The sequence below is a fragment of the Cololabis saira genome, chromosome 23 (genome assembly GCF_033807715.1).
Source record: "Cololabis saira isolate AMF1-May2022 chromosome 23, fColSai1.1, whole genome shotgun sequence".
NCBI lineage: Eukaryota > Metazoa > Chordata > Actinopteri > Beloniformes > Belonidae > Cololabis > Cololabis saira.
Genome location: NC_084609.1, coordinates 5,748,233 through 5,773,140, shown reverse-complemented (window position 1 = coordinate 5,773,140; position 24,908 = coordinate 5,748,233). Strand labels below are relative to the sequence as shown.

The window sequence follows — 24,908 nt, the reverse complement described above, 5'->3', positions numbered from 1 at the left end:
AGGGCCAGGCAAGATAAAAATAAAAATAATGTTTTAGAGGATGAAGATTTTTTTTTCATTATGCACAATTTCAAGAATAAAGTCGAAATATCGAGATTAATGTTGAAGTACAATTTCGAGAAAAAAGTTGAAATTTCGTGAATAAAGCTGAAATGTTGAGAAAAAAGGCAAAATTTCAACTTTATTCACGAAATTTCAACTTTATTCTTGAAATTGTATTTCAACATTAATCTTGACATCGAAGTGCACAATAAAAAAAAAAATTCTTCCCCTCTCAAATATTTTTTCTCCTGCATGGCCCTAATACTCTTCCGTACTTTTCCACTAAATCTGCATCACTTCCTGTTTCTCCAAGCTACAGGTTGAGCTGAGGGTCATATTTCCTTCCCTTCTTGCATGCATTATTCTCACACAAAGAAAATAGTGGCATTAAACACAGTTTTTGAGGCAAATGTAGTGTAACTTCCTGCAGCAGCTCACCAGCCTCCCAATCTCTGCAGGTGTGGCTGGACGCGGGAACGCAGGTGTTCTTCTCCTACGCCGTGTGTCAGGGAGTCCTGACGGCTCTGGGGAGCTACAACAAATACAACAACGACTGCTACAAGTGAGCACCCCGACCCCCCACAAACGTGAAGCTGACCCTCCGCCACGCAAAACCCAGTGAAAATATTCATAATCGTTTGTGCAGAAAGAAATTTCGTTTGTGCTGCTTTAGTTTTGAAGATATAACGGGTTTATTGTGACACGATGAAGTCAGGCAGCCCCCCCGACTTTGTTGATGTCCACGGTGAAGCGATGGAGTGAGCGTCGTTTTCGTGAGGACAAAGTGTGACCTTCCTGCTTTGGGTGTTTTTTTTCCAGTTTTGAGACTCTGTGCATCAACATAACAAGTGAGTATTTAAAGGGGACCTATTATGGCATCTAATACCTATTTTAAACAGGCCTTGAATGTCTTAAAAACAAGCTTTTGATTGTTTTTTCTAAATCAATTAGAAATTCAGCCTCTAAACCATGTCTTTATCTTCCCATTCTCTAACGTCATTATTTATGCAGGATTCTGAGTGGGCGGGGCTATGATATCGTGTCATAATACACCAGAGGTGTCAAAAGTATTCACATTCATTACTCAGGTAGAAGTATAGATACTAGAGTTTAAAAATACTCCTGTAGAAGTTGAAGTATCAACTCAAGTTTTTTACTCAAGTAAAAGTATAAAAGTACTGGTTTCAAAACTACTTAAAGTATAAAAGTAAAAGTAATTTAAGGGGGGGAAAAGCCATTAAGGACAAAAGCCATTGAAAATGAATGCATCTTAGTATAATGCAAATATATTAAAGAACCATATGTGTGTACTATTGAGCATTAACATGTGTTTCAGAGAGCAGCAGATATGATGACTAGTTGCCTATAAGTATTGTAATGGTGCAAAAAGTCAAACTTCAGAGGCGTGTTATCATTTATCCTAACCTTTATTGGAATGTACATCCAAGTTTAGTTGCAGGAATCTGAGGGAACGGATGTAAGAACAAAACTTGGACAAGAACATCTGAAACAACCACAACCAAATTCACTCTATCCGGATGGAGCAATTTAACTGGATAGTTTTTTTTTAAAGGCCAAAATGAAATAGAGTAACGAGGCTGTTTTTAAAATGTAAGGAGTAAAAAGTACAGATAATTGTGTGAAAATGTAAGGAGTAAAAGTAAAAAGTCGTCTGAAAAATAATTACTCCAGTGAAGTATAGATAACCAAAATTTCTACTTAAGTAAGGTAAAAAAGTATTTGTACTTTGTTACTTGACACCTCTGTAATAAACCCGTTATATCTTAAAAACTAAAGCAGCACAAACAAAACGAGACCATTTTGGTTAATTTTGGATAAAGTCGGGGGACTGCGTCAACTTAGAATGACCTTTTGAAATATAACGTGATATCTTAAAAACTAAAGCAGCACAAACAAAATTTCTCTCTGCACAAACATGCACTAACGCAGCAGAAACGATAGAGAATATTTGAGAGTTTTGCTGCGTGTGGCTGACCGGGCCGACCTCTTCCTCTGACCTCTCCTCTGCTGCAGGGACTGCCTGTTGCTCTGCTGCCTCAACAGCGCCACCAGCATCTTCGCAGGATTCGTGGTTTTCTCCGTCCTCGGGTTCATGGCCTACGACCTCAACCTGGACATCGCTGAGGTCACGTCCAGCGGTGAGTTGGTGACAACATCTGTCCTCCTCAACATCTGTCCTCCTCCTCAACATCTGTCCTCCTCCACATCTGTCCTCCTCAACATCTGTCCCCCTCAACATCTGTCCTCCTCAACATCTGTCCTCCTCAACATCTGTCCTCCTCAACATCTGTCCTCCTCAACATCTGTCCTCCTCCACATCTGTCCTCCTCAACATCTGTCCCCCTCAACATCTGTCCTCCTCAACATCTGTCCTCCTCAACATCTGTCCTCCTCAACATCTGTCCCCCTCAACATCTGTCCCCCTCAACATCTGTCCCCCTCAACATCTGTCCTCCTCAACATCTGTCCCCCTCAACATCTGTCCTCCTCAACATCTGTCCCCCTCAACATCTGTCCCCCTCAACATCTGTCCTCCTCAACATCTGTCCCCCTCAACATCTGTCCTCCTCAACATCTGTCCTAAACATCTGTCCTCCTCAACATCTGTCCTCCTCCACATCTGTCCTCCTCAACATCTGTCCTCCTCAACATCTGTCCCCCTCAACATCTGTCCCCCTCAACATCTGTCCCCCTCAACATCTGTCCCCCTCAACATCTGTCCCCCTCAACATCTGTCCTCCTCAACATCTGTCCTAAACATCTGTCCTCCTCAACATCTGTCCTCCTCAACATCTGTCCTCCTCAACATCTGTCCCCCTCAACATCTGTCCCCCTCAACATCTGTCCTCCTCAACATCTGTCCTAAACATCTGTCCTCCTCAACATCTGTCCTCCTCAACATCTGTCCTCCTCAACATCTGTCCTCCTCAACATCTGTCCCCCTCAACATCTGTCCCCCTCAACATCTGTCCTCCTCAACATCTGTCCTCCTCAACATCTGTCCTAAACATCTGTCCTCCTCAACATCTGTCCTCCTCAACATCTGTCCTCCTCAACATCTGTCCCCCTCAACATCTGTCCCCCTCAACATCTGTCCTCCTCAACATCTGTTCTCCTCAACATCTGTCCTCCTCAACATCTGTCCCCCTCAACATCTGTCCCCCTCAACATCTGTCCTCCTCAACATCTGTCCTAAACATCTGTCCTCCTCAACATCTGTCCCCCTCAACATCTGTCCTCCTCAACATCTGTCCTAAACATCTGTCCTCCTCAACATCTGTCCTCCTCAACATCTGTCCTCCTCAACATCTGTCCTCCTCAACATCTGTCCTGCTCAACATCTGTCCCCCTCAACATCTGTCCTCCTCAACATCTGTCCCCCTCAACATCTGTCCCCCTCAACATCTGTCCCCCTCAACATCTGTCCCCCTCAACATCTGTCCTCCTCAACATCTGTCCTCCTCAACATCTGTCCTGCTCAACATCTGTCCCCCTCAACATCTGTCCTCCTCAACATCTGTCCTCCTCAACATCTGTCCCCCTCAACATCTGTCCTCCTCAACATCTGTCCTCCTCAACATCTGTCCCCCTCAACATCTGTCCCCCTCAACATCTGTCCTCCTCAACATCTGTCCTCCTCAACATCTGTCCTCCTCAACATCTGTCCTCCTCAACATCTGTCCTCCTCAACATCTGTCCTAAACATCTGTCCTCCTCTGAAAACAGCTGCTGTTTTTACTCTGAGATTAAACCCTGAATATTATATAATACCACCAACGTCCACAAGATGGCGCCTTATGTTCAGATACCGTTCAACTTCAGTCATGAGGTCTATAAATGTTTTATCACTATAAAGTTTTTTCAGTTTGATTTTGTCTGTTATAATAATAATAATGAAAATGATAATAATAATAATGATAATAATGATAATGATAATAATGATGATAATAATGATAACACTAATAATAATAATAATATTATTATTATTAATGATAATAATAATAATAATGATCATAATAATAATAATAGTAATAATAATAATAATTAATAATTATGCTAATAATAATAAAAATGCTGATGATAATAATAATAATAATAATAATCCAAATGCAACCTCAGAGGACAATATAAGACATAATCTTTTTAACTGTGCCATGATTTATGGTTAAAATAATAATGTGGCCAATCCTAAGGACCCCTTTACTGCTAAGGTCCGAGCAGCAGCAGATGCTCCTCGCCGCTTGATGAACTGATCAACAGCCCTCTATGAAAGCAGATGTTTTGGCTTTGTTTTCTGGTCTGGAGCACTCAGGTGCGTGATAACACAATGCAGAGAGGGAAAGAAATAAGCAAAAGCTTTAAAAAGCAGTTGTTTCTGCAAATCGAACAAGAGAAGGGCAATAAAAACCATTCCCAAACAATTGTGAGGTCAAGGTTCTACATGAGGAAAGATTATTCACAAGTTACCTGTCTCTCCATCCGATTTACACTAAGGTCATACCGTCCAATTACCATGCTAATTACCCAAAAACCCCAGGGCTACGTCTCAGACTCTACAGGCCTCGTTGAGCATTATAAACCTTAAAGTGCGTGACAGTGGGACAAGTATGATTTGTTGGGACGGTTGCCAGGAAAGAATCTCTTCAGTCTGAAATGAACATGGAAACACGTAAGAGGGGGATAAAAGTATCTGAACGAACCACAAACCCCAGAGAACAATAGTTTATGAGTCCAAAGTGGAGTTTGGCTTCGATAGTGAAAACCAAACAGGATTTCAAAGGAAACACCTCATAATGTAGTGTGAAGCACGGCGGTGAAGATGTGATGGTTTGGGGTCGTTTTTGCAAATGCAGAAAGTTTGATGATTAAATTAAAAATTAAATACTTACCTGCTGTACACTACTGCCCTTATTTTTTTTAGCAACTTGTGCTTTTTATTATTTTATCTCTTTTCTTATCATTTTATTTCATTTTATTTGTTATTTAAGCATACTCTTAAATTAAATACTTTTTGAAAACCGCTCGAAGTTATGGATAAGCCCTGAATGCAGGCATTGTGATGTAGAATTGTCAAATTGGTTTGATTCACCGCATGAATCGGCACAGATTACTTTTGTACACTGCAAAAACTCAAAATCTTACCAGGAATATGTGTCTTATTTCTAGATAAAATGTCTCATTTTTAGTCAAAAATTTTTACCAGAAACATAACTTGTTATTTGACAATTTTCACCTGTTTCAAGTAAATTTTCACTTGAAATAAGTAGATAAATCTGCCAGTGCGCCAAGATTTTTTGGTTTATTTTAAGTGAAAATCTACTTGAAACAGGTGAAAATTTTTGTTTTTTTCCAATGATGAGTCTTGTTTTAAGTGTAATGAGATTTTTTTAATAAAAATGAGACATTTTAATTAGAAATAAGTTAAATATTCTAGTTAAGATTTAGAGTTTTTGCAGTGTAATACTGTATTTGACCCGGTCTTTGTACGTTTTGACCGTATAGAAACGTAATCCTTATCATTTGTGCTTTTTATTATTTTACCTCTTTTCGTATCATTTCATTTCATTTCATTTGTTATTTACTGTTTCATTGTGTAATGTTGATGTAAAGCACTTTGAATTACTTTGAATTTAAGCATCTTTGAGATCTTTTAAAAGCGCTCTATGAATAAAATTGATTATTATTATGAATGACCTTGTGTTGAATTGTGCTACACAAATAAACTTGCCTAAAAACCCGCGTCCCCTGCAGGTCCCGGCCTTTTCTTCGTGGCCTATCCGAAGGCGCTGTCGCTGCTTCCCGGCTCGTCCTTCTGGGCCGTGCTCTTCTTCCTCATGGTCCTGTTTCTGGGCCTCGACAGCCAGGTATTACCAGGAGTAAACCCCCCTCATAGCATCAGGTTCTGGGTACCGTCCAATCGTCTGCTCCGTCCTCTCAGTTCGTGTGCGTGGAGAGTCTGGCCACCGCCATCACCGACCTGTTCCCGGCTCGTCTGAGGAGGCCGGGGGCCCGAGAGATCCTGGTCCTGGTCATCGCTGTCGTCTGCTTCCTGTTGGGGCTCCCCTTCATTACCGATGTAAGTTTTTATTCATTATTTTTTTAATTTTTTATTCTTCATTTCACTTCATATGTGTATGTGTGTGTGTATTAGGAATGGGAATATTTTACCGTTCACGATAAACCGTCAAAAAAATTCCCCATGGTAACAATTTGTCATCTCGCGGTAAAAATGATAAATTCGCGTTGATGACGTTTTTGTGTAAAGCCGGATTTAAGGAAGGAAGGAAGGAAGGAAGAGAAGAAGGAAGAGAGGAAGGAAGGAAATGAGCCTGAAAGAAAGAAAGAAAGAAAGAAAGAAAGAAAGAAAGAAAGAAAGAAAGAAAGAGAAAGAAATGAGCCAGAAAGAAAGAAAGAAAGAGAGAAAGAAAGAAACGAGCCTGAAAGAAAGAGAGAAAGAAAGAAAGAGAAAGAAATGAGCCAGAAAGAAAGAAAGAAAGAGAGAAAGAAAGAAACGAGCCTGAAAGAAAGAGAGAAAGAAAGAAAGAGAAAGAAATGAGCCAGAAAGAAAGAAAGAAATAGAGAAAGAAAGAAACGAGCCTGAAAGAAAGAAAGAAAGAAAGAAAGAAAGAAAGAAAGAAAGAAAGAGAAAGAAATGAGCCAGAAAGAAAGAAAGGAAGAGAGAAAGAAAGAAAGAAAGAAAGAAAGAAAGAAAGAAAGAAAGAAAGAAAGAAAGAAAGAAAGAAAGAAAGAAAGAAAGAAAGAAAGAAAGAAAAAAGAAAGAAAAAAGGATAATTTCCTGTTGATGACGTTTTTGTGTAACAAACATGGCAGATCTAATAGATTTATAGTTACAAAGGTGGAGTTGAATTGGTATTTTTTTTATCGTTATCGGGATAAATGCCAGAAATTATCGTGATACATTTTTTAGTCCATACCGCCCATCCCTAGTGTGTGTATGTATATATATATATATATATATATATATATATATATATATATATATATATATATATATATATATATATATGAAGTGAAATACACCAGGAACCACAATAAAGTAAAGATAATAAGATAATATTTCTTTCTGCCACTTTATTGAGGTTTTTGTAGTGAAATGAGGAGGAATCATAGAGATAACTTCTCATTTCAACTAACTGGATCAGCCGTTCCTCATCCATGACTGTTTCCTACAGCGCTTTCAACGCAAGCAACAGGAAGAAAATAGAAGAACATTTAAATATCACAATATCAAGCTTGTTTTCTGTTTAGAAAGTACAAACGTAGGAAGATTACAAGTACTTTTACTTGTCTCTTTACTCTTTTAGGAGTTATTTTAGGAGTTTCTTTCAGGAGCGCACGGGCGGGTAGTGCGGTGAATAAAGGCTGATTTATGGTTCTGCGTAAAATCGACGCAGTAGGCTCTGCGTTGGTGTAACGTGGAACCATAAATCAGCCTTAAAAAGCGAGTTTCAGCTGTCAATCAAAACAACGTGGGGGGCCTATAACGCTTTCAGTAGGACAGAGAGCGTCCGATGCCACGCAGTGCGACGCGATAGTCGGATGCTCGCGTGCAGTTAGGACAGGCTGTAAGTCCCTGGCTGCTCAGTCGGGTTTCATTATTTCCAGAGGTGGCAAATCCGGCTTCAGAAAGTAAAAGTCCTGCCATATATTTGTTCTGTCCATTCACTAAAACCAGGTGAGTTCACTAATTAGCTCATCTACCTGGCTGAAGAGCTGTGCTGATTAGAATCAGCTGGTTGAGTGAATGGACAGAACAAATACATGGTAGGACTTTTACTTTCTGAAGCCGGATTTGCCACCTCTGATTATTTCTAGCTGAAAAGGGCAGAGGTCAGCGGTCAAACATGTGGTTCACTAGTAACTGAAGCGTCCCATTTTGAATTTGTTGGTTTATTTCTGTCAATTCTTCCTGTTTCAGGGGGGGATCGTCCTCTTCACCCTGATGGACTCGTACGGTCCCGCTGGAAACAGCCTGCTGGTCATCGCTTGTGCGGAGACCATGGTTGTTGCCTGGGTATATGGTGAGTTGTAGCTGGATGATGCTGGAGTTAATCTGTCTTTATTTAGGGCCCGAGCACTAACAGTGCGAAGGCCCTATTGTATCTGTAGGAGTTTTTCTGTTTTTTTTTTGTTTTTGTTTTTTTGTTTTTTTTCCTTCTTCCGACGAAATGAGGGCCTTTTTTCCCCCTAAACGTGCCCCAAAAGTCACCAAATTTTGCAAGCAAGCCAGGCCTGGCGAAAAATTTGATATTTAATGGTTTGCATTAATGGGCGTGGCAAAATGGTTCAACAGCGCCCCCTAGGAAACTCCGTGCCTCAAGCCCCACAATACGGTTTGACGTACATGCACGAAAATCGATACACACCTGTATCATGTCACAACTTAAAGAAAAGTCTCTTGGCGCCATGGCCGAAACCGAACAGGAAGTCGGCCATTTTGAATTAATTGTGTAATTTTGGCGCAATTTATGCCATTTCTTCAGCCGCTAATGCGGCCCGAACCGTAACCTCAGGTGTGTTATACATCAAAATGTGCATCTCCATCCTGCGAGGACGGGCATTACTTTTCTCAGTCAAAAGCGTTACCGTGGCGACGCACCCCCTTCATCTGATTGGTCCATATTTGATAGTTCCTACTTTCTGCCATAACTTTTGAATGGTTTTACATAAAGACTTGTGGGTGGTGTCATCGGACTCGGTTTTTAGTACTTGACCTTTATTGGTGAAAATTGCACGCACGAGGGCTCGTTCATCGCTGCTTGCAGCTTTAATCTTAAACTTTATTTTTTATATTTTCATTTTTACAGTAACACAGATGTGCTGATGAACGGATAGGATACCAAGACAGTTTGTCTTTTCTGAGTTCATTTCTTGTTTTCTGGGTTACTTTTCCAACATTTCCACCGAGAGTAAAGGTGACAGGAGGCCTCAATAGGAGTGTGATTTGAATTCAATCCATATCCTCCTTAGTCCATATTACTCTTGAGCACATAGAGAATTTACCTGGATATCTGATAAATAGGTGACAAAGAAATAATAATAATGAGGTGCATTTTGTAGTAATTGTTAAAGGAAAGAAAGAAAATGTTCATAATATGTTAACATAAAAGGTCTTTTTTTACAACATTCATGTGCATCACCCATTTGTACCAATACTACGAGTCTGAGAGAAAATGTCAGCCTTTCCATGACAAACATCTCCTTTACAATTGTTACTCTCTTTTTGTTGGTGGATGGTGGCTCTTTGTTTAGCCATTTCCTCGTTATTGTTTTCTTGGAAGCTACTAGTAATATCTTAAGGAGGTATTTGTCTGAGGTATTTAGTTTAGTTGGTATATTTCCCAGATATATTGTAAAGAAATTATGTTCAATCTTAGAGCCAATTACGGAATTTATTTCTGATGTTATTTCTCGCCAGTAAGATTGGATTACCGGGCACGTTGCCCTGATTCTGGTCTGCCATTTTGTAAACATTTTATTCTCAGTGTGATGAAGAACCTGATCATACTCTACCATGCACATTCTCTAATCTTTCTTTCTAAATGTCGTGTGGCTCTGGTGGCTTTTATCTTGAAAGTGGATAAAGAGCTGAATCAAAGAAAAACTCGGCCTTCACCAATAATGTTTCAAGCGTGGTTTATGGTTCCTGTTTCCCTTCAAATTTGATGCTTTTGAGTTTTCTTTAATGTCAGAAGACATTGGAGACTTTTATTTTGAAAACCTGTGTCATTGTGTTCGGATGTTCGGACTATAGTGATGCAAAATCAACAAAATATTGTGCTACATTCTGTATTGTTACGGGGACGGACAATTAACTGAGACTCTTTAGAAATCTTCACAATTCATTAGTATTTGTGATCAGAAATAGGGCTGGGGATCGATTCAAATGTCAAGAATCGATTCGATTCCGATTCTTAAGATTCAGAATCGATTATCAAGATTTTATTTGATCCGATTCCGATATTGATTTGGGTTACTGTTAATAAAACTGTTTTTTGAGCTGTTGCATGAATGATGTGACTGTAGTTCTGCAACATATTAATACTAGTATTATATTGAGATTAAACAGCAAGTATTGCAGCTAATGATGCTGTAAGGACCAATCAGCTCCCAGAATGCTGATAGAACTGCTTTCAGAAACATCATGTGGGTCAGAATTACCAAACAGATCCAGGGAGGAAACAGAGACGGAGGAAATCGGTTTTATTTTTTAACACATTCCGTTTTTATTTGTTCCATTTTCGGTCTATTTTGGTTTTTAATTTTTGAGCATTTGGTTTTTAGCATTTTTTGCAAATGTAACCCCAAGACAGTATATAGAGTAATGAAATATAGACAATTATGCAATTATAACCTAACACTTTAATGTTTTCATACCTTTAAACATATTTAAAGGTAAAAACATGGCACCAGTTATTCTCGTGTCCAACAAAACATTCCTTTTTTGGGGATAAACAAAAAAATAACCAAAAGTTGTAATGTAATGATGAAAAAAAAAAAGATAAATAAATAAAATAAAAAAAATAAATAAATAAATAAATCTTCAGACATATGAATCGATTTTTAGGAATTAATATGAGAATCGATTTAGAATTGGGAAATCGATTTTTTCAACACAGGCCTAATCAGAAATAACGTGTCAGTTCCACTGTTTACTTATATAACTTTTTGGATTTACAGTATGTTCTTGTTTTATTTTGAAAAGCTGTGTCATTGTGTTTTAGTTCTGTCTCGACTTCCCCTTGTTCCCATCTGCCCTGATTGTTTGCACCTGTGTCTCGTCATTTCATCATTTTTTCTTTATTTCATTCATTAAAAGAAAAACAAAACAGTTCAATATAATTACAACAAATCTCTTTCCTTGAATGAAAGGGAACAGAAAGAAGACTAAGCTTATTTTATCTGTCCCTTTTTCCTTAGAAATCAAATTTAAATTAATGTAATAATAATAAAAACAAAACAAATTACAAATTACTCAATTTAAAAAAAACCCACTTTCCAATAAATGTAATAAAAAAAACAAAAAACAAACTACAACAAAGTTATAAAATAACACAAAATGTCGTCAAACACAGATAGTCGTATTCTTTTTTGATTGAAAGAAAAAAAATATGACAATGGTGCTAAAAAGAGAGAGAGGAAAAAAAAAGAAAAAACACCTAACTTAACAATTATCATGATATTTCTTCATCAAACCGGCTTTTATTATTCTTTTAAATGTAGTGTTTGATTTGCATTCTTTGGCTTCTGTATCCAGATTGTTCCATAAACTGATACCTTTTACAGAAACACAACGTTCCATTAGTTACTTTAAGTTAAGTTCAATAAAAGCAGGCGGGAAACGGAGACGACTCTTCTACTTGCCTGATTTTAGCCACTTAATGCTGCCACGTCTCGAGTGTGTGAAACATTTTTCCATTTGAAATAAATCATCCTCTGAGCTCTCGCCACTTCCTACACCTTCGTTATCGGCAGCTTAATGAAATCAGGTGGGTGGAGAGAGAGCTCCTCTCGTCTTTCCTTCCCTCCATCCTCAGTTTCCTCGCTCTGTTTATTCAGGTGTTTCTTCTGTAATGACTCTGTAGCTGTATTGTAACAGAAGGATGAATGTTTACCCCAAAATCAGCATTCGGCAACTCTCTAGATCAGGGGTCGGCAACCCAAAATGTTGAAAGAGCCATATTGGACCAAAAACACAAAAAACAAATATGTCTGGAGCCGCAAAAAATGAAAAGTCTTAGAATGCCTTAGAATGAAGGCAACACATTCTGTATGTATCTATATTAGTTATAACTGGGGGAAGATTGTTTTTTTCATTATGCACTTCGAGAAAAAAGTCGAAATGTCGAGAAAAAAGTCAAAATTTTGAGAAAAAAGTCAAAATGTCGAGATTAATGTTGAAGTACAATCTCGAGAAAAAAGTTGAAATGTCGAGGAAAAAGCCAAAATGTCGAGAAAAAAGTCGAAATGTCGAGAAAAAAGTCAAAATGTCGAGAAAAAAGTAAAAATTTTGAGAAAAAAGTCAAAATGTCGAGATTAATGTTGGAGTACAATCTCGAGAAAAAAGTCGAAATGTCGAGGAAAAAGTCAAAATGTCGAGAAAAAAGTCAAAATGTCGAGAAAAAAGTCAAAATTTCGAGATTAATGTTGAAGTACAATCTCGAGAAAAAAATCGAAATGTCAAGGAAAAAGTCAAAATTTCGAGAAAAAAGTCAAAATGTCGAGAAAAAAGTCGAAATGTCGAGAAAAAAGTCAAAATGTCGAGATTAATGTTGAAGTACAATCTCGAGAAAAAAGTTGAAATGTCGAGGAAAAAGTCAAAATGTCAAGGAAAAAGTCAAAATGTCGAGAAAAAAGTCAAAATTTCGAGATTAAAAAGGAAAGGAAAAAGGAATAAAAAGAAGAAAAAAGAAAAAAGAAGAAAAAAAGAGAAAAAAGGAAAAGAGAAAAAAAGAAGAAAAAAAGGAAAAAAGAAAAAAAGGTCAAACATTTTTGAAAAAGCTTCAGGGAGCCACTAGGGCGGCGCTAAAGAGCCGCGGGTTGCCGACCCCCGCTCTAGATGGTGTATTGGTTCACATGTTAAACATCTGTGGCTCTGAGAAGTGAAGTTTCCTTTTCCTCAAACGGCTTTCTCTCTGGAAACTGCAAACTGATGAAGGAGTGAGATATCGATCGGTTTCCGCCGGGGCCTCGTCCTCCCAGATTGAGCTGTTTTGGTCTCGCTGCCTCTTCGTAGTAAACGCACGCTGGGAGATACTCGCTTAACTCGATTTAAACCAGGCCACTCGTTCCCCTCCTCCGTGAAGATTTGCAGGGTTGATTACTGCGTCATTCCTTCTGTCATTGTTTATACGCTGACATCAATCTGCAGATGTGCTATTCATTTTATCCAGTTTTTACCGCTCTACCTGCAGCGGCTGAAGGAGAGAAACCTCCACTCCTCGTTTACACACGACAGCTGCGTCGTGAGTCGTCATTTTCATCTCATTTCGGATCACATTTGCCTCCACATTTTCAGTACGCTGATTCATTCGTGCAAATCTGAAACGATGCTTCACTGTTCACTGTTGCACTACTAAAAGCTGCTGTTAAACATAAACATCCGTACTCTAAATGTACCTCTGCAGTCCACTCAGATTTAAATGGATGTTGGTGTCTTGGTACTTGACTGTGCCGGATTTTATGATGTACGGTTGCATCTTAAGTGCAGCTTTGATCAAAAACAATCTTTTATAGTTTAGATGGCTCTGGTAGGAACATCCATACACTGAAAAAAATCAATCTAAGCGCATGTAAATATAACATATTTAAATCTGTGATATTAACAATTAAAAATGAAGTTTGTTGCTTTACATGAAAACATCTAGTTTTGAACTTAATCTGCATTTGTTCAAAAAAAAAGACATTGTGCATTTTTTCCTTAACAAGTATTTATGTAATCCCAGGCAATCTTTTCATTTACACACAAACTACAAGCAATGACTTGTTGTATTTACTTTTCCTTTAACAATTTTAATCTATAGGGCAGATTGACCAACGTTTAGATGAAACATGCTTTATTTGTTTAAGTAGAACACCACAGTAAAAAATATCTTGCTTGATCTACTTTAAAAAAATTAAGACGACTTTTTCGCATGAGATTTTTATGTAGATCAAGAAAGACTAGTCTTTGTATAAACTACTTAATTTTTTGTATGTACAAAATTAATTTGCAAGTAAAGTCAACTGAATTTTTTTTCTTTCTATGTTTTTCCTTTTTTTTCCCCTTTTTTCTCTTTTTTTCTTTTTCTTTTCTTTTTTTCTCCTTTTTTTCTTTTTTCCTTTTTTTCTTCTTCCTTTTTTTTCTATATTTTTCTGCTTTTTCATTGTTTTTTTCTCATTTTTTTCTTTTTTTCTTTTTAAAGTCAGTTTATTTATCAATTTTGATAAATAAAGTAAACTTAACACAATTAAGTTGACTGTACTTGCAAAATGTATTATTCACATACATACAATTAAGTAGTGAGATTTTTATGTAGATCAAGAAAGACTAGTCTTTGTATAAACTACTTAATTTTTAGTACAAAATTAATTTGCAAGTAAAGTCAACTTAATTTTGGTAAATAAAGTGAACTTAACACAATTAAGTTGACTGTACTTGCAAAATATATTATTTACATACAAAAAATTAAGTATTTTATAGTATACAAAGACTAGTCTTTCTTGATCTACATAATAATCTCATGCAAAAAGTTGACTTATTTTTTTATAAGTAGATCAAGCACAGTATTGTATCAGTGAGTGTACCCACTCCACTGAAAACTCTCCCCTGAAGCGGCTCTGGTACCCCTCGCCCCTCCCGCCCACAGCCATTTCCACCAGCGCAAAACGCATCGGACCAATCGATATCCCACTACTCCACAGTTGTCAACAATCAAAGGCTCCTTTGTCACGAAAATCGATGAAAATGACGACTTTTTTGTGAGTTGCATGGAAATAAATCATGCAGTTTTTTTCCTGCTTGCAAAACAACAAATGCAGTTTATCTACAACTTACGCCCCAAACCCACGGCGAACACAAAAGCAGCTCTCCCTGAAATGTCACAAAATGCTTAATTAGAAGTTTTACTAGATGCACGAGACTGAAGAAATATACATTGTTGGAAACTTATGCATATAGAGGGTACGAATTGACGTCACTTCCCCACTGGACCACACCCCCTTACTCGCACTGAGTGGCAAAACATCAGCAAAAATGTCTGCAACTAGTGGAGAAGACGGGAAACAGTCGATTATGGCCTAAAATTAAAGGCAGTTGGACTTGACAGTGACCCGTACAGTTACCAAGAACCAGTGGTCCATGGACATTAATATTTGGCCACGAATCAAGTTTCCTGATATTTATCTGTACTTAATTTCTACACCGGGGAAATACACGAAGCAAAGCTTGAAGGCGTACAAAAGTCTTGACGCTTGGTTCGACTTCAAGGCAGGATTTGTTGGAGAAATTAAAGTGATGAGGACACCGAACTTTATGATTTGACCGTTTAACGTTAGCTACCCAAAAATCCAACATTACCTGATACAAAATGGGAACCACAAATCCACGTTTCGGTGTCTGGAATCCAGTTGTTTCTGTGAATTGCAGCGATCCATTTGTCTCTTAAGCTTATTTTTCGGCAGTTTGTAAAACGATAACTCTGATTTCTTGCTAAAGCTATGAATACAGTCGATCGCACAACAGCTCTTTTCCATTTTAGATGTTTTCCAGTTGCTCAAACTGAAAGTTTACGCTGCCACTCAAGTCTTTCTGCCACTCAGTCTTTCTGCCACTCAGTCTTTCTGACACTCAGTGGACGTAACCCGCTGTGAAGTCGCATCTGTGACGGCATGCGCATTCCCTCTATAAGATGAGCTCTGAAACTCTGCCCGGAGAATAATGACCATACAAGAAAATTTAACCCTCTGTGATTTCATAGAGAGCCGGTGTTTGAAAAAAACTCCCTAGAGGGGAAGCATTATCAGTACTCTAGTGCATAGAAATATTACAGCATTTCTCTTATTTTCTGAGCCCCTGGTCAAGTCTAAGATCATTGTAGCAAGCTTGTTGCCACTGGGGCCGACCGACAGGACAGAGGACACAGGGTTTTGTGCAGGAACCGGTTTTATTTACTCCTTTACTGCGGACACACATCCACCAGCACCTTCACAAGGAGACCCCTTGCTGCTGTGCAGCCACGACTTATGAAGGAAGGCAGGGTGGAGAGGTTGATTGGGCACACCTGTGCCCAATCACCTGAGTGGCTGCACCTCCACCCTTCCACAATCATATTTATCAATAAAAAGGAATAATACGGCCCCTTTAAGAGTGTTGTTACATTACCATATGAAACAACTCGTAAAGTTACCCTCATCGTTGCCAGTATCTCTACAAACGCCTGATAGATGGGGTCTGATCAGATCAGACCCTATGTGACAGTAGTTGTGTGTTTCATCATTAAAAAAGTCCTCATTGCAAGAGTTGATTGACTAAATTTAAAAATAAAACTCCTGCACACCTTCTTCTCACCATACACTTGTTTATTAGGCCAACGTTTCGGTCACAGACCTTTTTCAAGGCGCCTTGAAAAAGGTCTGTGACCGAAACGTTGGCCTAATAAACAAGTGTGTGCGGGAATGTTCTTTTTTTAATTTGGCTGCAGCTTTCCTCCTCCGACGCACCTTTCTGCAAATCCGGTGTGCAATAGGTTTTCCACTTCGAGTTGATTGACTGAAAGCAGTTTAAAAGTGTTCATTAGTAGGCCGGCAAGATAAACGTGTGGTTGGGGTTGGATTTAAACCACAGTATCAGAACACCTCTTGTTTCCATAGCAACAGATATCAAACCAACTATTGCACAAAGATGAACAATTCAACAACCAAAAAAACTGTTTTATTCCCTTTTGATTGAAAACAAAACTGATCCTTGACTTCCTGGTTTTGCAGGTGCGGACCGTTTCTATGACAACATCGAGGACATGATCGGATACCGGCCGATACCGGTGCTCAAGTACTGCTGGCTGTTCGTCACGCCGCTCATCTGCTGGGTGAGACGTTGGAGTCCTTTACTCTGTTACTCCTGTTCTCTGAGACCAACTCTCCGCTTTAATGTCTTTCATGTTGACGTCTGGTTTCATCGTTTCCTGCCCCGTATTGTTTCTGCGAACGTATCACCTGTCATCCCTTATCCCGGTTTACGTCTGTAATGCAACTTCCCCCGGTCTCTTATCTTTGCTGAGGATTTCATTTTGCCACATCAGTAATTATGCTCGCTCACACTTTTGGGAGGGAAGATTATATAGCCTGCTGCTTTTGAGCGATAACGTTGGCTCGTTTGTTTTAAAACAGAACCTGCAGAGGTGAAAGAACAGGGAGTACGGTAGGTATATCAGTTTAAAGCTGCAGTCAGTGTTATGTTTATAACTACGTGCCAAATGATTATTTAAAAAGATTTACTACTGTCTTCTTAAGAGGTTCCACCTTAAAACACCAAAGAATAAATATATTGGTTGTTGTCCATGTTGGTCCTGGTTAGATGGTTGGATGGATGGATGGTTGGATGGATGGTTGGATGGATGGATGGATGGATGGATGGATGGATGGATGGATGGATGGATGGATGGATGGTTGGATGGATGGATGGATGGATGGATGGATGGTTGGATGGATGTAAAACGATTTGAAAGGTTAACAAAGGACATGAAATGAGACCAAATGTGTCGATGCCAAGTTTCAAGTTTCTAATGGCGCTTTTGCATTAGTACCGCCTTAGCCCGGCTTGGCTCCGCGCGGCTCGCCCCCCCTCTACCCGTTTGTCCCCGTGTGTTTTCGCACTGCCAGGGGAGAAGTGGGGGGGTTTGGGTGAAGCTGCTGTGACGTACTCGATTGCGCAACACCTTTGTTCGTGTCGGCGCTGATCAGAAATCAGCTGGAGCCGCGAGCGGCTGAGAAAAAAAACGCCCGTCTACATCGCTTTTTTAATTCTCTCGTCAGCCCCCAGGTTTATGAACATCTGCACCTCAGAGTTGGATCATGAAACAGACGCTTGCGCTGTATAATAAAATCGCTGCGAGCCGCGGGTCGCTCTCGCTCTGACTCCCGCTTCCTGATTCAAACGTCTGACGGCCCCGCCCCCGACCAATCAGTGGCGCGGAGGGTGGTGACCAGAAATAGTCCCGGCTCAGCCCGGATAGAACCTCGCTGAAATGGTTACAGAAATAGTATCGGCTTGGAGCGGCTCTGCCCCCCTCAGCCCCTAGTGCAAAAGCGCAAAACGGGGCCGATGCGGGTAGAACCGAGTTAAGGCGGTACTAATGCAAAAGTGCCATAAATGGCCCCTTGGGATTTTGACATGATGCCACTGTAGCGCCACCTACAGTTTTATTTCTGCAAAAATTAAACAAGCTTCCGAGGAATCTCATGCTGGAGTCTGGCAATGTTTGGACATCGCCATCAAAAGGGGGCTAGCCTTTGACTCACGATTGGACGTGTAATCAACTTTGATTGGTGCATGACTTGAAAATGCATCAACAAATCAAAAATCAGCAACTTTCACTTTCAGGTCTTTGAGGATGGTGGACTTTTTTGTGGGCTATTTCTAGCAGAGTAGCTGCTTTGACCTCTAGAAACACAAATGTGATCCAGAGGCTTTGGTGCTTCAATCCCTAATAAACAGCGAAAACATTACAACATCCCTAGACATGAGATCAGATCCGGGTTCATCCCCTGGATCTGGTGGAGGAACTTGAGAGTCTGGAAACCCAAACGTAAAGAAATCCTGGATTCAGCATCACAACTTGCTGCGCGAAACCTTTTCTTTTGCTTCTCGTAACTGTGTTTTCACAGCTTCCTTCTGTGTCATCACATCTGTAATGACTGTTAGAGTGATCTGAAGGACTCGTTGGGTCACAAATCCATCAACGGAGCTAGATTTCACCGCCTGGGGGGGGATTCCCTCCCCAGAAGTAGCAGAAGGAGCCAGTAACAACGGAAAACAACCAGAAGGGACAATCCGCATCTCATTACAGCGCGAACTAGGGTTGGGCGGTATGACCTAAAAAAATTATCACGATCATTTCTGGCATTTATCCCGATAATGATAAAAATGACGATAAAAAAAATACCGGATCAGATCCGCCATGTTTGTTACAAAAAAACCTCATCAACCGGAATTTTTCTCTTTCTTTCTTTCTTTCTTTCTTTCTTGCTCATTTCTTTTTTTCTTTCTTTCTTTCTTTCTTTCTTGCTCATTTCTTTCTTTCTTTCTTTCTTTCTTTCTTTCTTTCTTTCTTTCTTTCTTTCTTTCTTTCTTTCTTTCTTTCTTTCTTTCTTTCTTTCTTTCTTTCTTTCTTTCTTTCTTTCTTTCTTTCTTTCTTTCTTTCTTTCTTTCTTTCTTTCAGGCTCATTTCTTTCTTTCTTTCTTTCAGGCTCATTTCTTTCTTTCTTTCTTTCTTTCTTTCAGGCTCATTTCTTTCTTTCTTTCTTTCTTTCAGGCTCATTTCCTTCCTTCCTTCCTTCCTTCCTTCCTTCCTTCCTTCCTTCCTTCCTTCCTTCCTTCCTTCCTTCCTTCCTTCCTTCCTTCCTTCCTTCCTTCCTTCCTTCCTTCCTTCCTTCCTTCCTTCCTTCTTTCCTTCCTTCTTTCCTTCACGTTCGTTAACACAGAACCATAAATCCGGCTTAACACAAAAACATCATCAACGGGAATTTATCCTTTTTTTTAGATGACAAATTCTTACTGTGGGGAATTTTTTTGACGGTATATCGTGAACGGTAAAATATCAACCATTCCTAGAGCGAACAAAATGTACAGACACGATACCAATTTGCCACAGTCTGGTTTGTTTTGGTCTGAGATGTAATTCGTCAATCGGAAAAAGCTCCATTGCAGTGAGCTGAAGGGAAGCGTATCGACGCCTATCATAGTGGAGTGTAACACATTTGAAGTCCATAGATCGATTCCCCCTTGTGTGAATACTGGGACGAGCCCATTTAACACACCCGTATATAAACTCATAAACACTTGTATGGTTGCTTTAACACAAGTGAAGATGTTCATGGAAATGTAACTGTGCTGTGCCGACTTCTGTCCACCTTCTTCCTGGGGAGCTTTGGTTTTTTGGGGGTCCGGTTATCCCTGAAACTGCTTTAATTGTGTTTCTACTTTCACTGAAAAGGAAGAACTGCCATCAGAACTGGCCCTTTGGTCCCTCATTAACTACGATTTACATACTTTGTGCTAGAAATGCATTAATTCTAGCAATGTTTTTCAGGTGGTAGTAGGCAGATTTAGGGATAAACTTTAGATGGCTGTTGAAGTTCCGGTCTGAGTCAATAATTACACCAAGATTTCTGGCTTGATTTGTAGCTGTCAATGAATAGGAATGGGCGGTATGGACTAAAAAAATGTATCACGATAATTTCTGGAATTTATCCTGATAACGATAAAAATGATGATAAAAGAAATACCAATTAAACTCCACTTTTGTAACTATAAATCTATCACCACATTCAGTCTTTGGAGCCCCCAAAACACTGCTCTAAAAGATACTAAATACTACTAACTACACCAATTAAATTGAATTGATAAAAAACAATTAAATGAGTCGACCTGTACCGCAAAACTGTAATGACTCAGATCCGCCATGTTTGTTACACAAAACCTCGTCAATGGGAATTTTTCTTTCTTTCTTTCTTTCTTTCTTTCTTTCTTTCTTTCTTCTTTCTTTCTTTCTTTCTTTCTTTCTTTCTTTCTTTCTTTCTTTCTTTCTTTCTTTCTTTCTTTCTTTTTCTTTCTTTCTTTCTTTCAGGCCCATATCTTTCCTTCCTTCCTTCCTTCCTTCCTTCCTTCCTTCCTTCCTTCCTTCCTTCCTTCCTTCCTTCCTTCCTTCCTTCCTTCCTTCCTTCCTTCCTTCCTTCCTTCACGTACGTTGTGCATCGATTTAACGCAGAATCATAAATCAGTTTTACACAAAAACGTCATCAACGGGAATTTATCGTTTTTACCGCGAGATGACAAATTCTTACCATGGGGATTTTTTTTGACGGTATATCGTGAACGGTAAAATATCGCCCATTCCTATCAATGACATGGAGCCAAGGTGAGCGCTGATCTTTTCCCTTTCATTTTTAGGGCCAGAAATGATCACCTCTGTCTTTTCTGCATTTAGCTGGAGAAAATTCTGGCACATCCACTCATTGATTTGGTGAATACAGTTACTCAATGGGAGTAGGGGACTGTAGTCCTGTGGTGACACTGAAATATAGAGCTGTGTGTCATCGGCATAAGTATGGTAGGAAATGTTGTGATGTTCCATAATCTGAGCTAGGGGTAGCATATAGATGTTGAATAGAAGCGGTCCGAGAATGGACCCCTGAGGAACCCCACATGTGATCTTGGTTCTCTCAGACTCATGGTTTCCAGTTGACACAAAAAACCCTGTATCTTGCAAGTATGATTTAAACCATTGAAGCACTGAACCGGTAAATCCCACCCACTGCAAACAGATTCGGACGGATTAAAAGGACGTACGTCCCCGGTGGACAGAAACACTATTGGGCTTGATCATTTTTACACTGCAAAAACTCAAAATCTTAACAAGAATATTTGTCTTGTTTCTAGTTAAAATGTCTAATTTTTAGTCAAAAAAATCTCATAACACTTAAAACAAGACTCATCACTGGAAAAAAAAAAGATTTTCACCCGTTTCAAGTAGATTTTCACTTAAAATAAGTAGAAAAATCTGACAGTGGAACAAGAATTTTTTGCTTGTAATGAGAAGGCAAGGCAAGTTTTTTTGTATAGCACAATTCAACACAAGGTAATTCAAAGTGCTTTACATCGACATTAAAAGCAGCAAAACATAATTAGACAGTAAATAGCAAATAAAATGAAATAAAATTATGAGAAAAGATGGTAAAATAATAAAAGCACAGGTTGCTAATTTAATAGTACGCTTAAATAACGAATAAATGAAAAAAAAATGATAAGAAAAGAAGTAAAATAATAAAAATTACAAGCTGTTAAAAATAAGGGCAGTACAGTACAGCAGGTAAGTATTTAATTTAGGAGTACAAGAAGATAAATCTGTCCCACTGGCTGATTTTTATACTTATTTCAAGTGAAAATTTACTTGAAAGACGTGAAAATTGTCAAATAACAAGTTATTTTTCTGGTAATGACTCTTGTTTTAAGTGTAATGAGATTTTTTGACTAAAAATGAGACATTTTAACTAGAAATAAGACAAATATTCCTGGTAATATTTTGAGTTTTTGCAGTGTAGTTGCTGGACCGCTCCAGTTTTACTCCTCGTCTGAATAACTTGTCCGTCTCATCCTCCAGCTGACGCTGCTCTACTGCATGATCCAAACAAGACCTTTCCCTGTTTTTGGCTACACACCTGGCGCCGGGGACCTCTGTCTGGCCAGCCTGCTGGTCGCCACTCCACTCCTGTGCATCCCAGCATTCATCTTGATCACACTATGCAGGGTGAGTAAAGTAGGCCTGTGTTGAAAAAATCCATGTTCCGATTCTAAATCGATTCTCATGTTAATTCCTAAAAATCGATTTGTATGTCTAAAGATCGACTTTTTTTCATCATTACATTAAACTTTTGGTATTTTTTGGTTTTATGCCCAAAAAATGACTGTTTTGTTGGACACGAGGATAACTGGTGCCATGTTTTTTGCCTTTAAATATGTTTAAAGGTATGAAAACATTAAAGTTTTCAGTTATAATTGCATAAATTGCATAAATTGTCTATATTTCATTACTTTATACTGTATTGAGGTTACATTTGCATAAAATGCTAAAAAACCAAATTTTCAAAAATTAAAAACCGAAATAGACCGAAAATGAAAAAAATTGAAACGGAATGTGGGAAAAAATAAAACCGATTTCATACGTCGTCGGTTTGCTGCCCTGGATTTGTTTGGTAATTCTGCCCCACGATGTTTCTGAAAGCAGTTCTATCAGCATTCTGGGAGCTGATTGGTCCTTACAGCATCATTAGCCGCCAATACTTGCTGTTTAATCTCAATATAATACTAGTATTAATAAGGGCTTGGCAACGATTAAAATTTTTAATCGCGTTAATCGCATGATATCCCTGATTAATCACGATTAATCACATTGTATATGCAAAATCAAATAATAAATTCAAGTTGTGTAAAGTGCCCTTTTATTTATAAAAGTATGAACGAAAGTGCCATAACATTTTTTGTGCAAACATCAGCACTTAGTAACACATATTTAGCGTAAAAATTTCAAATAAAATATAGCTTCTTGCCACTATTTTATGAAAAATAATAAAAGTCTACCAACACAATCCTGATCCACAATTATGACATTAAAACAGGCAATTTCTGAGGAAACAGCAGAAACTTTTAACGGGGAGCAGCTTTACCGTCTATATTCAGCACCAAATGTCCCTGTTAGAAAGTGTGAAGCACAAAAAAAAAAATCACTATTGAAATTTCCTTTACAAGGGTCGAATCCACTGTCTGGGAGAACTTTAAAATGAAAATCTCCATGTAACCGTTCCGTAATTTTACCGCTCTCCATGTCTGTTTTAGCTTTTCCGCATGTTTTTCCTTCAACTCTCTTCCGGTTCGGCAGCAGCCGGCAAAAGACTTTTCAAAACAAAAGCATGTGAGCAACATGCGTTAATGCGCGATAAAATAAATGTCGGCGTTAATAAATGAATGGATTAACGCGATAATAATGCGTTAACTTGATCAGCCCTAGTATTAATATAATTCATGCAACAGCTCAAAAAACTGTTTTAATAACACCAACCCACATCGATATCCGAATCAACTCGGATCGAATCAAATGTTGATAATCGATTCTGAATCTTAAGAATCGGAATCGAATTGATTCTTGAATCGATCCCCAGCCCTATAGTAAACTGTCGCGAAAAAAGTCAAAATTAAAAAAAAAAGGCGAAATGTTGAGAAAAAAAGTCGAAATGTCGAGATTAATGTTCAAGTACAATCTCGAGAAAAAAGTCAAAATGTTGAGAAAAAAGTCAATATTTCAAGAAAAAAGGCGAAATGTCGAGATTAATGTTCAAGTACAATCTCAAGAAAAAAGTCGAAATGTTGAGAAAAAAGTCGAAATGTCGAGATTAAAAAGGAAAGAAAAAAGGAAAAAGGAAGAAAAAAGGAAAAAAAGAAGAAAAAATATGTCTATTTTAGCTTTTCCGCATGTTTTTTCCGTCAACTCTCTTCCGGTTCCACAGCAGCCGGCAAAAGACTTTTCAAAACAAAAGCATGTGAGCAACATGCGTTAATGCGTGATAAAATCAATGTTGGCGTTATCCGATTCTGAATCTTAAGAATCGGAATCAAATCGATTCTTGAATCGATCCCCAGCCCTATAGTACCTAAAAGCTTTATTTACCTATTAATATGAGATTTAGGACCTTTTGTGCATTTAAATACACTTTTTTTAATCTCCAACCACTAAGGATCCTGACAACATGACCACGACGTCCAAAGACCTCCGACAGGTTCGGCCGAATAAACCAGCACTAAAGTTGTGCAACTTCGTCATCATCAAGGGGGGCGGCGCCCGGACGAGGGGCAAGGACGAAGGAAAGGTGACCGTGGAGGAAACCAGTCCGGTTTGATGGTTGCTGAAAACATATTACAGTTTTTTTTTTACGAATGTTTACATGTTTCCATAATCTTCAGGGAGATTTGATCATTTTTATTTGTTTTTTATTAACTTGAGTGATAAATGATGATACCGGTGCATTGTACATTTATTTGTATACGTATAATCCTACTTTTGTCAACTGAGCCCAAACCGTGTTCTGCTTTGGTGACGTTTTCCATAAACCACAACCGGGTTCGGTCGGACCATAGTTGGCCCAAAATGTGGCCTTTTTCTGGAATCACGTGGACTGAGATGTAAAATGACCAGTTTGACCAATGAGGTGGTTAAATCATGTTCTCACGTGACAAATAATTAACCATTTGGGTTTAGGTATGTAAACATCCAACCTTATATTGTGACTATACTTTAAACGCAGTTTTAAGTCCTTTTACTACGGAAGAGTATTAGGGCCAGGTAGGAGAAAAATAAAAAGAATATTTTAGAGGAGGAAGATTTTTTTTTTCATTATGCACTTTGAGAAAAAAGTCGAAATGTCGAGAATAATGTTGAAATGTTGAGAATAATGTTGAAGTGCAATTTCTAGAAAAAAGTCGAAATGTTGAGAAAAAAGTCAAAATTTCGTGAATAAAGTTGAAATGTTGAGAAATAAGGCGAAATTTCGAATTTATTCTTGAAATTGTACTTCAA

General features: G+C 38.6%; 1 protein-coding gene across 1 annotated transcript in view; it reads left to right on the top strand.

Annotated features, from left to right (window-relative positions):
* The window catches only part of LOC133424237 (sodium- and chloride-dependent betaine transporter-like), a 39,379-nt gene extending 14,999 nt beyond the window's left edge, over window positions 1–24,380 (top strand). The window contains exons 9-16 of the mRNA XM_061714726.1: window positions 501–604; window positions 2,077–2,201; window positions 5,815–5,927; window positions 6,002–6,139; window positions 8,003–8,105; window positions 16,549–16,649; window positions 21,942–22,088; window positions 24,070–24,380. Of these exons, the coding sequence (XP_061570710.1) occupies window positions 501–604; window positions 2,077–2,201; window positions 5,815–5,927; window positions 6,002–6,139; window positions 8,003–8,105; window positions 16,549–16,649; window positions 21,942–22,088; window positions 24,070–24,231 (993 nt within the window). The 3' untranslated portion in view covers window positions 24,232–24,380. The remainder of the gene's footprint in view (window positions 1–500; window positions 605–2,076; window positions 2,202–5,814; window positions 5,928–6,001; window positions 6,140–8,002; window positions 8,106–16,548; window positions 16,650–21,941; window positions 22,089–24,069) is intronic.
* The last annotated feature ends 528 nt before the right edge of the window (window positions 24,381–24,908 follow it).